This window comes from Vipera ursinii (assembly GCF_947247035.1).
Source record: "Vipera ursinii genome assembly, chromosome: 3".
In the NCBI taxonomy this organism is placed as follows: Eukaryota; Metazoa; Chordata; class Lepidosauria; order Squamata; family Viperidae; genus Vipera; species Vipera ursinii.
In genome coordinates this window covers 9,314,524-9,330,261 of record NC_139516.1, presented here as the reverse complement: position 1 = coordinate 9,330,261, position 15,738 = coordinate 9,314,524, and the positions used below count along the sequence as shown (strand labels likewise).

Genomic DNA, 15,738 nt, shown 5'->3' with positions numbered 1-15,738 from the left:
TGCCGTTGTAACTTCGAACAGTCACTAAATGAATTGTTATAAGTCAAGGACTACCAGTATGTGTGAATTCTTTGTTTCCCCCAAAATAAGACCCAACCGGAAAATAAACCCTAGCATGATTTTTCAGGATGCTCATAATATAAGCCCCATCCACAAAATAAGCCCCAGTTTAGATTGTCAGCCAGACGGATGCATTTAATTCCATATTTCCCCCAAAATAAGACCTACCCCTCAAAATAAGCCCTAATGCGTCTTTTGGAGGAAAAATCAATATAAGATCCGGTCTTATTTTGGGGGAAACGCGATAGCTGAATATACAGAGGAAATGGTTGGGGCAGAAATAGCTGAAGAAAAGTCATAGAGATGGAAAATATATTTCTTACCGGAGAAACTGCTATAATTTCCTTGGCTCTGGCTGGGAATTGTTCCAGTGGTTGGCTCCCGTAATGCTGTTTCTGGATTATACCAAGCCAGCTGGATAAAGTGGCTTTCTGAACAGCAGTGTCTTCGTTCTCATCTCTGCCTGGACTTTGCCCTTCACGTTTCCCTGAGGATTGAGGCCAGTTGGCGCCGCTTTCTCTTCCCCTTCCATAATCCGATAAATCCAGAGGAACTTCGGTGGAATTGTCCTGCCCAGCTGTGGTATTCTCTCCTTGATCCAGGTTTTCTCTACTGACCTGGAACAGCTGCTCCAGTGTATCGTCCATCAAATCTTTTGGGCTGGCTCTTCCCTTTTTCCCTTCTTTGCCGACGCTTGGCAGTGTGGAAGGGCTCTGGCACCAAGACTGATCTGAACTGTCTTCTCTTCTTCCTTTTCCTCCGTGCTGCGGCTGCATCAACAAACAACGGAGTCTCTCTGAGCTGCTAAGAAGCTGGAGCCTGCTTTCCAGGTGACGGTCCTTCATGTACAACACGGCGCCAGGGAAATCCAAGATGGTCGCCTGGTCTTCCCACTCATCCTGGGGCTTCACTCGACTGCCTACTTCCTTAGCCAGTAATAGGTGGTGAGGGAAATCGCCCTCTTTGCCGGTGGGGTTATTCCGGAGGCCAAGATGATGCAGGGCTAAACTTTGGTTGAAGAGGTAGAGCTGTTCTTTTTTGGTGGTAAACCTCAGGTTCTCACAAGAAGAGGGGGAAGCCCGGCAATCTGATTTGTTGGGTCGTAGAAATCTAAAAGAATCAGCACCGTCAGCACTTGGAAAACGGACTGCCAAGATTTCATCGTTGTAAGCAGCTCCGGTTCTTCCATAGAGGGACCTAGCACAAGTAGTCCTTGACTTATGACCATAATCGGGACCAGAATTTCCATCGCTAAGCAAGGCGGTTGTTAAACGAGTCGCACCCTGATTTTCTAACCCTTTCTGGCGTTAAACGGATCGCTGAGGCTGTTCAGTGAGATTCCAGCAATCCTGCCCCCCCCCCAATGCCCGAATTTTGATCCTGTGACCATGGGGATGCTGCGAAGGTCATAAGTCATAGTTTTCAGTGCTGCTGTAACTTTGAATGGTTGCTAAATGAACAGCTGCAAGTCAAGGACTACTTGTGCTAACCAGAAGAATTTCCTGCCCCGTGGAGGGCAAGCACAGTAGCTCCCTCCCAATTTATTAAAGCTGCCTGACTTTTTTCAAGGGGGTCTCTCTGAGCCAGAGAAAATGATGCCACTATTTTAAGAGTCAGTCTAAATTTAAAGAGTCAACTTCTTTAGCAATAGGGCAGCATTTCCCTGCCTTGCCTAAAGCTGAGATCGCGGCTTTAAAGAGGGAGGGAGGGAGGCCTTGCAGAGACCCAAAGCACTTAACAGAATAACAGAGTAACAGAGTTGGAAGGGACCTTGGAGATCTTCTAGCCCAACCCTCTGCTCAATAACACCCTATACCTTTTCAGACAAATGGTTATCCAACCTCTTCTTAAAAGCCTCCAGTGATGAAAGCACCCACAACTTCCAGAGGCAGGTCGTTCCACTGGCTAATTGTTCTGACTATTAGGAAAATTCACTTTAACTCTAGGCTGGTTCTCTCCTTGATTAGTTTCTATCTGTTGCTTCTTGTCCTGCCTTCTGGTGCTTTGGAGAATAGCTTGACTCCCTCTTCTTTGTGGCAGCCCCTGGGAGATTGGAACACTGCTATCATGTCACCCTTAATCCTTTTCATTAAACATGCCCAATTCCTGGAACCGTCCTTTGTATGTTTTAGCCTGCAGCCCCTGATCAACTTTGTTGCTCTTCTCTGCTCTCTTTCTAGAGTCTCGACATCTTTTTTACATTGTGGCGACCAAAACTGGATGCAGCATTCCAAGTCTGGTCTTACCAAGGTATTATAAAATGGCATTAAGATTTTGCATCATCTTGATTCTATACCTCTGCTAATGCACACTTCCCTTTTTTAAAGCACGCACAGCCCTAGTGTAAATTACACGTGCATGCATGCACACCCAAGCACACATGGCCAACCCCAGTTTAGCGCCTACTAATCTAATGTACTATGTAGTTCAAGTCCATTCAACTCTTACATCCCTCTCTTTTCTAAAGTCTAAATTTTCCAAATTTCTAAAGAACTGGAGGGATAACCGCTTACGCTTCAAAGCTGGGACTTTGGTCGCACTGAGGAGACGGCGGCGTTTTGCTTGGAAGGGGCGGGGATCCACTTTCTGGGTAATCTCTTTCTTGAGAGGAGGTTCGGGATCCTGTTCTCATCAGCTCAATGGCTCCTTGCAATTGGTTGACTTTCTTCTGAGAGCTCTAAAAACAGAGAAGGGAGAGAGGAATAGGCGAGGACAATAAAACTTCAATTTTCGGGACTGATAGAAGATTGTAGCTTAGGTTTGAATTATAGTATCCTTGGTGCTCTCTGAGCTTGGTTGTTTTCTTGCAGACATTTCATTGCCCTAGTAGGTAACCTCATCCATGCTAGAAGGGAGTGGGGTTTGCTCTGTATATATATATACTGTATATATATATACTGTATATATATATACTGTATATATATATACTGTATATATATATATATATATATATATATATATATATATATAAAATGTTATTAGGAGTGTTCTTGGTTGTTTCTTGATTAGGCTGTTATTTACTGATAGATTGCTTGTCTACCAAGCTCCTGGATGGGAGTATTGTTTACTTGTTGATCTAGTTGGTCTAGTATTAATTTAAAGCAAACCCCACTCCTTTCTAGTTCAGATGATGTTACCCGGTTTGGTTATGAAATGTATGCAAGAAAACGAACAAGCTGTGAGAGCACCAAGGGCCCTGTACTTTAACGGACTTTAGAAGCAATGAACCAAGTCTGAATTTAAAATAGAAATGTACATAACATTAATTCCCTCTTAAAATCATGTGATTTTTATGTAAGTCATATACATAATGTTGTGTACTGGGTTCTTTGTTGCAAGCAGGAGGCGAGGCGAGAGAGTTCAGGCAGAAACGTGCTTTACTGAATGCGGGAACTGAACTGTTAACCAAGGCTTCTATGCAGCTATTTATACTGCTGGCCACTAGGGGGCGGCCAATAGGTTTGAAGGAGCCTGTTGCCGCCCTAGAGCCAACCAATGGTGGTCCTGGAGACTGCTTGTCTGAGGAGCCAGCGACGTTACCCAACTCCCTAATTAAGCAAACAGCATTCAAAAACATGTGGTACAGCATAAGTTGTCACTTGAAGAACTCTGATGGACAGGGTCCAGGAAGAGAGCTTTCCCTGCCCTTGCCCCCACCCTTTGGAACACCCCCCCCAGAAGAGACAGTTCCCAACTCACATGGCCTTCCGAAAGGCAGTCAGAACATGGGTCTGTAAACTTGCATGGGGAGCTCAGAGGAGCTGGGCAGCTGTGGGGCTGGTTAGTCCCCTGAGAGTCCTCTGTTCCCCTTTTAAATAATTTTAGCAGCATTTAATCATCCTTATCTCCTTCTAAATTTTTAATTTTTAATCACTGTTTTTATAATTTATCACTTTACTGTACTCTACCCAGAGTCCCTCTCTGAGGGAGATGGATGGTTCAAAAACATGATAGATAGATGATAATAGATATAGATAGATAGATAGATAGATAGATAGATAGATAGATAGATAGATAGATAGATAGATAGATAGATAGACAGATAGACAGATAGACAGATAGACAGAGACAGATAGATAAACAGACAGATATAGATAGACTGACTGAGAGACAGACAGTTGATGGATGGAAGGAGATAAATAGATGGATGAATGGATAGAGATAGATGATCATGATAGATTAGATGGATGGAGACAGATGTAGACAGACAGATAAATAATAGATTGGTGATAGATAGATAGATAGATAGATAGATAGATAGATAGATAGATAGATAGATAGATATAGACAGATAAATAATAGATTGATCATAGATAGACAGATGCACGAATAGAAATAGATAAGGACAGATAATAGAGATAGATAGATAGAGATAGATAATAGAGGAATGAAGATAGATAGATAGATAGATAGATAGATAGATAGATAGATAGATAGATAGATAGATAGATAGATAGATAGATACAAACAGATAAATAATAGATGATAGACAGACAGAGGGGAATGAATAGAGATAGAGATATATTAGATAGATATATGATAGATGGATAAATGGATAGATAGAAATAGATAGAGAGACATACAGATTGATAACCATTTCCCTCTTCCCTAGGAGATATGACAAGGGTTACTTTTTCATTTCTACCCTCCAGGTCTTTTTCTTGGAGGCTGAGAATGAAAATGGTTTCATTAGTTGAATTTGGGTCTCCCCATGGCATGTTTGCCTCTTGGGGTGAGTTTAACCCTGGGAGTGCCTGCATCTGGTTTGGGTTAAAAATAATCCTCTGAGATTACAGTAGTTGACTAGGTCAGTTAATTAACCCAGTTTTGCCCGATCCCTACAATACATTATCTCCCAAGTGATCCAATTAAGTAAGTTATAAGAACAGAGCCCTTAAATTAGAAAGGTCCCAGGAGACCAGTTCATCACAAATATAAATAGATCACTTTGAAGGCTGCAGTTGAAAGAATAATCCCGGGACCTGGCAAGCCAAATTCTCCAGCTTGTATAAAATAGGAACATTAAGCATAATTGCTTATTAAACATAAGGTTAATAATTTGGCAGATGGTCAACATTTTTACAAAGAAGCCCATGACTTGATTCTTTTCTCTCTTCATTTAGGTCAGGGGTGTCCAACCTTGGCGACTTTAAGATTGGTGGACTTCAACTCCCAGAATTCCTCAGCCAGCCATGTCATGCTGACTAGGGAATTCTGGAAGTTGTAGTCTACAGGTCTTAAAGTTGGACACCCCTGATCTAGGCTGTTTCCAGCTAATAATTTAGATGTTCATCTTCAGGAGACCTTTTAGCCCAAAGTCAAGAATCAAATGTGAGGAGGGAAGACAAAAAAGAAAAAAGACAAGGGTCAGACAGGGAATTGTTTACCATATCAAGAACATGGTCTCCCTGGAGAAGGATGTTAGGGGCGATTCTGCTTTCTGGAGAAAATCTGTGTTCAGGAGACTGATCTGTAACAAGAAAGGACCACAAACACTTATTTCAGACAACGTAGTGCTGCAAATGGAGACTGTTCTTTTCTTAAACTGCAAGCCATTCTTCCCAACCTGGATCTCTCTGGATCTGCTGACAATCCAGTTCCTAAAATTGCTAACCAACATGACCTCCCATAAGATATACTGGAAATTCTGGGGTTTTTAGTCCAAATCCACTGGGAAGGCACTAAGTACAATGGATCCATTTGGCTCAGTGCCAGTAATCCTCGACTTACGACCACAATCGGGATTCGAATTTCCATTGCAAAGCAAGATGGTCGTTAAGTGAGCCCTGCCTGATTTTTAATGGTCTTTTTTTGCCACGGTTGTTAAGTGAATCACTGCAGTTGTTACGCAATTCATGCAGCTGTTAAGCAAATCCGGCCTCTCCCATTGGCTTTGTTTGTTAGAAGCCAGCTGGGAAGGTTGCAAAAGGAAAGCACATGAGCCTTGGACACTGCAACCGTCGTAAGTACAAGCCAGTTGCCAAACACCCAAATTTGCCAGGTTGTAAGTCACCCAGAGTCACGTGTCTGCCAGACAGGTGGCATATACATTCAATTAATAAAATAATAAAATTAAAATAAATAATACATTTGAACAAATAAATAAATACATTGTCATCATATGAGCATGGGAATGCTGTGATCATTTTAAGTGTGAAGGCCAGCCCTAAGTCACTTTTTCCAGTGCCCTTGTAACTTCAAATGGTCACTAAATGAATGGTTGTAAGTCAAGGACTACCTGTACCACTAATTCTGGTTGAGAGCAACAGGGCATGGTTTTAAGCAAAAAAAAATTCCCAGCATTTGCTGAAGAAGTGACTTAAATCTGGGCTCTCTGACATGCAAAGCAGGGAAATAGAACAGAACAGAACAGAACGGAACAGAATAGAATAATAGAATGGAACAGAACAGAACAGAATAGAATAATAATGGAATGGAATGGAATAGAACAGAACAGAATAATAATGGAATGGAATGGAATGGAATGGAATAGAATAGAACAGAACAGAACAGAATAATAATGGAATGAAATGGAGTGGAGTGGAATAGAACGCAATAGAATAGAATAGAATAGAATAGAATAGAATAGAATAGAATAGAATAGAATAGAATAGAATAGAATAGAGTTAGAAGGGACCTTGGAGGTCTTCTAGTCCAGCCCCCTACTTAAGCAGGAGAACCTATACCCATGGTGGCAAAAGCAGAGTTACAGAGCTGAAAGGGACCTTGGAGGTCATGTAGTCCAACCCCCTGCTCAGGCAGGAAACCCTATACCATTTCAGACAAATGGTTGTCCAATCCAATATCCTAAGGTAGTGTCTCTCTTCTGCTGGATGTTCTACTAGGCTCCAGATCTAGAACTGACTGAAAAGTAAACTGGGCCCAGTTGCAGGACAACGTGCCTCCTTCCAGTGTCTCGTGATACTCGTCTTCTCTGTTTGGGCTGAGGTTTTTCCCCGCACTCAGTTTCCTGCTTCGGCTGGAGAGGATGGACAAAGACAAGTCTGGGGCGAAGTTTCCTTCTCTGGGCTGCCCTTTGAAAGCCTTCGGCCTGTCCCTGTTGCCGCACATAGGAAGCAAACAGAAACAGAGATGAAACGAGAGAGGTTTTAAAGGCATCTGTCTGGATATCTCGTGTGGTTTTTATAACCGCTCTGGAAATGAAATAAAAATAAAAATAAACCAGAAGCCAGGCGTCTTTGGCACTGGGCCACTTGAGAATGCCACGCCGTAAAATATCCCAGATCAAATACGAGGACTTTGCTTTTATCCTTGTTTATTCACGCCACATTTATGTCTCTTGCAAGCAGTGGCATGGAGTGCAGCAAAGCATTTTATGGAGATGTTTTGGGTGAGCGGGGGACCCGTGATGTCAGAGGGGAAACTTGAGGAGTCTGGTATTTTTATTATTGTCACATGACTCAGCCAATTTTATGGCAGTAGTAAAGTTGGCTCAGTCGTAAGTGTGTGCAGATAGTCCTCAACTTACAATTCATTTATTTATTTTATTTTTATTTTAATTCCATTTATATCCCGCCCTTCTCCGAAGACTCAGGGCGGCTTACAAGCTAGTGATCATTTGTCCTTACAACGGCACTGAACAACGTGACTTAGGAACTATTTTTCACATTTCCACTGTTGCAGCATCCCCATGCTCACGTGATCAAAATTCAGATACTTGGCAGCTGGTTCATACTTATGACGGTGGCAGTGTCCCAGAGTCATATGATCCCCTTTTGCGACCTTCTGACAAGCCAAGTCAATGGGGAAGCCAGAGTCACAACAACCAGGTTGCTAATTTAATACTTGCAGTGGTTGTAAAAGAGAAAAGCTGTGAAACAGAGCAAAATTAGCTTAAAAGCTAATGAATTTTGGGCTCAGTTATGGACGTAAGTTGAGAACTACAGCACTAATTTAGAGGAAACCCTTTTGTTAGTTCTCTAGTTGTGGGGTCCTTCGTGGTCTCTGAGTTTAATTGTTTTCTTGCAGACATTTCTAGATAACTAGGCAACATTATGGTTAACATCATCATCCATTAGCTGTATGTATGTATTTGTGAAGGAGCTTAATAGGACATTCTTCAAGGCTTTGTCAGGTGACATTTCAGGCATCACAGGAGTCTCTATTTTTCTGTATTAAATGATGAAGAACATGATATGGGACTGTTTTGACGTGGTGGCTCAGTGGGTTAGGACACTGAGCTTGTCGATTAGAAGGTCGGCAGTTTAGTGGGTCGAATCCTGAGTGCCGCGTAACAGAGTGAGCGCCTGTTACTTGTCCCAGCTTCTGCCAACCTAGCAGCTCGAAAGCACATGAAAATGCAAATAGAAAAATAGGGACCACTACGGTGGGAAGGTAGCAGCGTTCCCTGCGCCTTTGGCGTCTAGTCATGCTGGCCACATGACCACAGAGACATCCTCGGACAAGCGCTGGCTCTTCAGCTTTGAAACAGAGATGAGCACCGGCCCCTAGAGTTGGAAATGATTAGCACGCATGCATGGGGGAAACTTTACCTTTCCCTTTAAAACCAGGACAATCTGTTGCAGGGGATGGGCTTTCTTTATGCTCTGCAAAGGAGTCTACATTTCCTAAAATTACAGCATTTTTTAAAAAAAAAATCTAAACATTTAACGTGGTCCAAATAATGCATCATCTTCTAAAGTGGCATTAAATTTTATCCATGCAACCAAGTCTTGATTTAGTGGACTTCAGATGCAACGGGAAACATCCTTTCATCGTTTCAGGCGAGTCTAAATGCCAGGCTACGCAGACGGTGTTGTGCATGTGTAATATCCCAAATGCCATTTCACAGGCATTTGGGTGTAGCCAGCATTCTTTCCTTCCAGTAGTTAAAATAAAGATTTGCTGCATTTTTTAGTTGGAGGAACTGCTTTCCAGGCTGCGAGGTGGGATTGCACAATAAAAGGGTCATCCCTGATCTAGTGGAAATATCTTTGGCACAAACGGCCCAAGGTCACTGCCTGAGCAATCTGATTTGTGCAATTCTTCATTCATCTCAAAGGGGTCAACTGCAACTCCCAATGAACAGAATAGAATAGAGCTGGAAAGGACCTTGGAGGTCTTCTAGTCCAGCCCCCTGCTCAAGCAGGAGAACCTATACCATCTCAAGACAGGTGATTGTCCAGTCTCTTCTTAAAAATCTCCAGGGATGGAGCACCCACAATTTCTGGAGGCAAGCTGTTCCACTGATTGATTGTCATTGTCAGGAAGTTTCTCCTTAATTCCAGGTTGTTTCTCTCTTTGATCAATTTCCAACCATTGTTTCTCGTCCTTCCCTCTGGTGCTCTGGTGAACAACGGGACCCCATCTGCCTTGTGGCAGCCCTTCAGATACTGGAACACTGCTGTCATGTCTCCCCTATTTCTTCTTTTCTTTAGACTAGCCAAACCCAAGTCCCGTAGCCGTTCTTCATATGTTTTAGTCTCCAGGCCTTTGATCACCTTAGTTGCTCTTCTCTGAATTTTTTCCAAACTGTCAACATGTCTTTTGTGATATGGTGACCAAAACTGGCTGCAGTACTCCAGGTGTGGTCTTATTAGGGCTGATCTTACTTTGGTTTTACCCTTGAAAAGCCTTTGGAAATTTAGCTGTTTCCTCACTGTAGCCTCACCTAGAGCAGAGAGGACTGGGATCAAGCGTGGTAATCAGGAAGGGACACTTTCTTCACTGCCAGGTTTATATTTCACGAGGCTTCCTCCGGCTAAATTTAAATACAGCAATAGTGCCATCTGCTGACAGTTGAAGTCACTTTCTAGAACATAGAATGAAGGTAGTCCTGGACTTACGACAGGGGTAGGCAACCTTGGCTCTTTTATGACTCGTGGACTTCAACTCCCAGAATTCCTGAGCCAGCCATGCTTACTTACGGCAACCAATGAGTCCCAAATTTCTGTTGTTAAAGGAGACATTGGTCAAAGGAGTTTTGCCCCGCGTTGTGACATTTCTTGTCACAGCTGTTAAGTGAATCAGTGTGGTTGTTCGGTTAGTAAGCTGGTTGTGAAGTGAATCTGGCTTCCCCATTGACTTTGCTTGTCAGGTGGTCCCAAAAGATGGATCACGTGATTCCTGGGACTCTGTGACCATCATAAATATGAACCAGTTGCCAAGCATCCAAAGTTTTGATCACATGACCCTGGGGATGCTGCAAACATCGTAACTGTGAAAAATAGTCATAAGCCACTTTTTTCAGTGTCGTCGTAACTTTGAATGGTCACTGAATGAATGTTGTAAGTCGAGGACTATCTGTAATAGGTTTGGAAGGGACCTTGGAGGTCTTCCACTTCAGCTCCCTGCTCAATCAAAACTCTATACTAGGGGTAGGCAACCTTGGCTCTTTTATGACTCGTGGACTTCAACTCCCAGAATTCCTTTTTTTTTTATTGAAAAGTTTTACAATACAGTTTTCCTTTAAAGAACCCCCCCTTCCCCCACCCTCCTCCCCCCCTACCTCCCCCCTACCTCCCCCCCTCCCCCCCTCCCTCCTCACCCCCCTACCTCCCCCCCTCCCCCCCTTCCCCCCCGACTTCCCAGAGCTAAATACAAGGTATATATATATAAAAAAGCAATCATAAACAACCATATACTAGCAATTACAAGTTCTAAAATCCATTACTCTCTAGCTTGTATAGGATCAAACAAAACTTAGCATTATTAAATATATATAAGAAACTAAAATAGAAAAAAGAAAAAACAAAGCGAAGGAAGACTTATTTGAATGCTACGTAAAACTTCTTAACCCTATACTTGTTCTGGATAAACTCAATCCATTTTCTCCATTCCATAATATAATGTTCTTGCGAATGATCTTTCAAATAGGCCGAAATCTTCGCCATCTCTGCCAGGTCGGAAACCTTTAAAATCCACTCTTGTATAGTCGGCAGTTCCTCTTTCTTCCAATATTGACCTATCAAAAGTCTTGCTGCCGTAACTAAGTTCAACATCAACTTGGAGTCCACAACTGTAGCGTCGACAATTATTCCCAACAAAAAAAATTGTGGGCAAAACTTTATCCTCCGTTTAAAAACCTTCTGCATATTCCACCAGACTTTTATCCAAAAAGCCTTAACCTTTTTACAAGTCCACCATATGTGAAAATATGTTGCATCTTCATCACCGCACCTCCAACATTTAGGCTGATAATTCGGATACATACTTGCAAGCTTTTTAGGATCTAAATGCCATCTATAAAACATTTTGTAAAAATTCTCTCTTAAATTTTGAGCTTGTGTAAATTTTACATTCCTCACCCAAATCTTTTCCCAGGTGTCCATTGTAATAACTTCCTGAATATTTTGGGCCCATTTTATCATGCAATCCTTAACCAGCTCTGTTTCTGAATCGATCTCTATCAATGCAAGATATATCCGTTTAATATGTGCTGGTCCCTGATTTCTAACTTGCTTTATCAAATTTTCATCAGTCATTACAAATCCATTTTTCTGGTCTTCTTTCCACCTGGCCCGTAACTGAATATATTGAAACCAAGTTTGAACAACCTTCTCTTCTCGCAAGAAATTATATGATTTCAGGCACCAAACATTCCTTTCCAAACTTAAAATTTCCTTGTAAGTAGTCTCATCGTGTTTGAAACCAGCATGTATATTTTCTATTGCGTGTTTTGGAATTGCCCACAATGGTATCTTGCTGCTTAACTTGTATCTGTACTTCTTCCAAACTCTCAGCAGTGCCTGTCTTAAAATATGCATCCTAAACACAGAATCTACCTTCTTATCATACAACAAATATGCATGCCAGCCAAACAACAAATCATGGCCCTCAAGATTTAATAACCTCGGTTGCGTCAAATTAATCCAATCGCTTATTCCTACTAATGCAGCAGCTTCATAATATAATTTAAGATTAGGCAATTTAAGGCCACCTCTCTCACGAGTATCCTGCATAATCTTAAGTTTAACTCGTGGCTTTTTCCCTGCCCACACAAATTTATTGATACCACGCTGCCATTCCTCCAAATTAGAATCTTTCTTAAGAATCGGTATCATTTGAAATAAGAATAAAAATTTGGGCAGGACATTCATTTTCACTGCTGCAATCCGTCCCAACAAAGACAATTTCAATTTTTCCCAACTCTCCAATTCTTTTTGAATTTTCCCCCATAGTTTTTCATAATTATTTTATATAGCTTTGTATTAGAGGGCGACAAAGTCACCCCCAAATATTTAACCCTTTTAACAATCTCAAATCCAGTTAATCCTTCTAAGAGAGCCTTCTGTGAAACTGTCATATTTCTAGCCAAAATTTTAGTTTTCTGTATGTTTACTTTAAATCCAGAAACCTTCCCATATTGTGTTATTATCTCCATCAGGTCCACAACAGAGTTCTCTGGCTGGGTCACTGTAACAACCAGATCATCTGCAAATGCTCTCAATCTATAGTCCTGATCTCCAACTTGTATCCCCTTAATTTTATCCGAATTCCGAATCTTAACCAATAATATCTCTAATGTTAACACAAATAACAAGGGCGATAGCGGACACCCTTGCCTTGTGCCCTTCTCAATATTACATGCTGTTGTCAGACTATTGTTAACTATAATTCGGGCAGTTTGTTTTTGATATAATGCCCTAATCGGTTGTAGAAATTTTTCCCCAAAATCCATTTTGTCTAAAACTTTCAACAAAAATTGCCAATTCAATTGATCAAAAGCCTTTTCAGCATCTAAAAAGATTAGCGCTGCAGAGATCTGGTTGTGCCTTTCCAAAAACTCTAACACATCAACTATATGTCTCACGTTATTTTTCATTTGTCTACCACTAATAAACCCCGTTTGATCCCCATGAACCACCTGTTGTAGAACCCTCATCAGTCTATTAGCCAAAACCTTAGCAAATATCTTATAATCTGTATTTAAAAGCGATATCGGTCTATAATTTTTAACTAAAGTAGCATCCTGGTCTTCCTTCGCAATCAAAGAGATAAAAGCTGTTCTCCAAGACGGTGGCACCTTTCCCCCCTTCTGGATTGTCTGGAACAGTTCCTTTAACGGTTTTATCATCTCTAATTGTAAGTTTTTATAATAGGCCGCAGTCAAGCCATCCGTGCCTGGTGCTTTATCCACCTTCAGTTCCTTAATAGCTGTAAAAATTTCTTCTTCTGTAATCAGCTGATTAATCCCCTCTTTTTGTACTTGCGTAAGAACCGGGATGCTAGCATTCTCCAAGTACATATCAATATCTTTTGCATTAATGTCCTCTTTAGTATATAATTTCGAATAAAAATCCACAAAAGCATCCTTAATAAGATTCTGTTGAAACACGACCCTTCCTTTATACTCAATCTTATCTATATTAGATGCCCTTTGTTTTTTCCTCAGTCTATAAGCTAACCATCTGCCTGGTTTATTGGCATTGCAAAAAGTATTATGCCTAGCAAACCGCAGATTGGTCGCCACTTGATCAGCCATTAATTTATCAAATTGTCCTCTTAACAATCTAATAGCCTCCTTGATCTTCATATCCTCTGGGTTCAAAATCAAAGCCTTTTCTTTTTCCTTTATTTCATTCTCCAGTTCTTTCCTTCTATTCTCCACTACACGTCTATATCTATTATTCATATGTATCAACACCCCTCTCATATAGGCCTTGCTAGCATCCCAAACCATATCCATAGAGGTACCCTTGTTCATATTAATCTCAAAAAAATCCTTCATCCGCTGTTTGCATTCTTCCACATTTCTCTGGCTTCTAAACAAATTCTCATTCACACGCCATGAGCGCCTATCTCTTTTTTCCTTATCAATCTCCAACCAAACTGGACTGTGGTCAGAGATAGTTCTTGCACAAATCTTCACCTTTTTAGTTCTCAAAAAAAAATCATTAGTCGACAAAATAAAATCAATCCTCGAAAAAGATTGGTGTCTATCAGAGTAAAAAGTATAATCCTTCTCCTGCAAGTGTCTCTCACGCCAGATATCTCGCAATTCCAGGTCATCCTTCATTTCAAAAAAAGATTTAGGCAGTCTAGCATGACTTGGAATGCGCTTAAAAGCTCCAGCCTTATCCAACTGTACATCCATAACTCCATTCCAGTCCCCCATAAAAATAAAAGATTTATAATCCAACTGGGTAAGCTTTGTGTGAAGTAAGCTAAAAAAGTCAGCTTGTTGTTGATTTGGTGCATATAGTCCAACTAAAAGTGTCTTTTTACCTTCTAACAACAGCTCAATCATAACATATCTTCCATGCTTATCTGCTTCAATTAAATCCGCTGTTAAGGCACTTTTAACATAAACAACCACTCCATTTTTCTTATTCTCTGCAGAAGCAACAAATTGCGCACCCAGTCTCGAGTTCATTAAATACTTTTGATCCAAAACTCTAATATGCGTTTCTTGCAAACATATAACATCTATCTTGAATTGTTTTAAATATTGAAAAACTTTCTTCTTCTTCTGCGGTGAATTTAGTCCATTAACATTCCAAGTTAAAAATTTAGTTGCCATGTATATCCTCAAAAAGCTCTTGGACCACAGCTTTGATAGGACTAATTTCTTTAGGCCGTGCTCCTCCCACAGCTTGGCTATGAATGCGTTGTAAAGAATCTGAAAACTCCCAGAATTCCTGAGTCAGCATGGCTCAGCATGGAAACTTCTCCCTTTCCCCTCAGCATGGCCGGATCAGGAATTCTGGGAGTTGAAGTCCACGAGTCATAAAAGAGCCAAGGTTGCCTACCCCTGCCCTATACCATTGTGGACAAAGGGCTATCCAGTCTCTTCTTGAAAACCTTCAGCGATGGAGCACCCACAACCTCTGGAGGCAAGCTGTTCCACTGGTTAATTGTTCTCACTGTCAGGAAATTTCTCCTAGGTTGGTTCTCTCCTTGATTAGTTTCCACCCATTACTTCTTCTCTTGCCCTGAGGTGCTTTGGAGAGCAGGTATCTTTCTCTTCTCTGTGAGAGCCACTCAATATTAGAAGATTGCTATTGTATCACCCCTCATCCTTCTCTTACAGTAGACACACCTGGTTCCCACAAACAATTTAGCCTCCAGATCCCTTATCTTCTTTGTTGCTCTTCTCTGCAGTCTTCCTAGGGTTTCAGCATATTGTTTTTATATTTATATTATATTTATCGCTTCCCAGCCATAAATTATCACCAATGCCTTGGAAGCTCAACAGCATTAAATCAATGAATGCTGAAGTCATCTTTGGAAAAGACCCATGAAATCTCGGATAGTTTATATATCATGGTTCCACTGCCAGCCATTCTGGCTTCCCAGAGCTAAAACAAACTTTACTGTAAAAAAAGCCAGAGGAGATAATGAAAAACTTGAGCAACTTTCAACGACAAGGACCAAAATGGCAAGTTTAGGATAGAGATAAGCTGAGTGTCATGGTTCCGATAAATGAGACAATTCAAACAAATTGCAGGCGTATTATTTATCTAAAAAGTCTTAGTCATGAAACGAAACATCGGCACTCATGGAGGGATGCCAGAATCTGAAATCTCCTCCCCCCAAACCCATCATAACACACATACAATCCCCGCCCTTATCTACACATCATAAATCACATTATCCAATTAGTTTCACATATGAGATTTCACTTCCCATTCTGTAGGGGGGCTTTTGCAATCTTATCACAACTTCCGGGTGATTTCCTCCCTCCCAAATGAAGCAATTAAAGTAACAGGCTGTCTC

General features: G+C 41.2%; 1 protein-coding gene across 4 annotated transcripts in view; it reads right to left on the bottom strand.

Annotated features, from left to right (window-relative positions):
- RBBP8NL (RBBP8 N-terminal like) overlaps nt 1-15,738 on the bottom strand; it is a 43,129-nt gene that overhangs the window by 12,956 nt on the left and 14,435 nt on the right. For all 4 annotated transcript variants that reach the window (XM_083360843.1, XM_083360844.1, XM_083360845.1 and 1 more), the window contains 4 exons: nt 6,963-7,117; nt 5,448-5,530; nt 2,574-2,737; nt 384-1,170 (listed from right to left, as the gene is read on the bottom strand). In XM_083360843.1, coding sequence (XP_083216969.1) covers nt 384-1,170; nt 2,574-2,737; nt 5,448-5,530; nt 6,963-7,117 — 1,189 coding nt within the window. The remainder of the gene's footprint in view (nt 1-383; nt 1,171-2,573; nt 2,738-5,447; nt 5,531-6,962; nt 7,118-15,738) is intronic.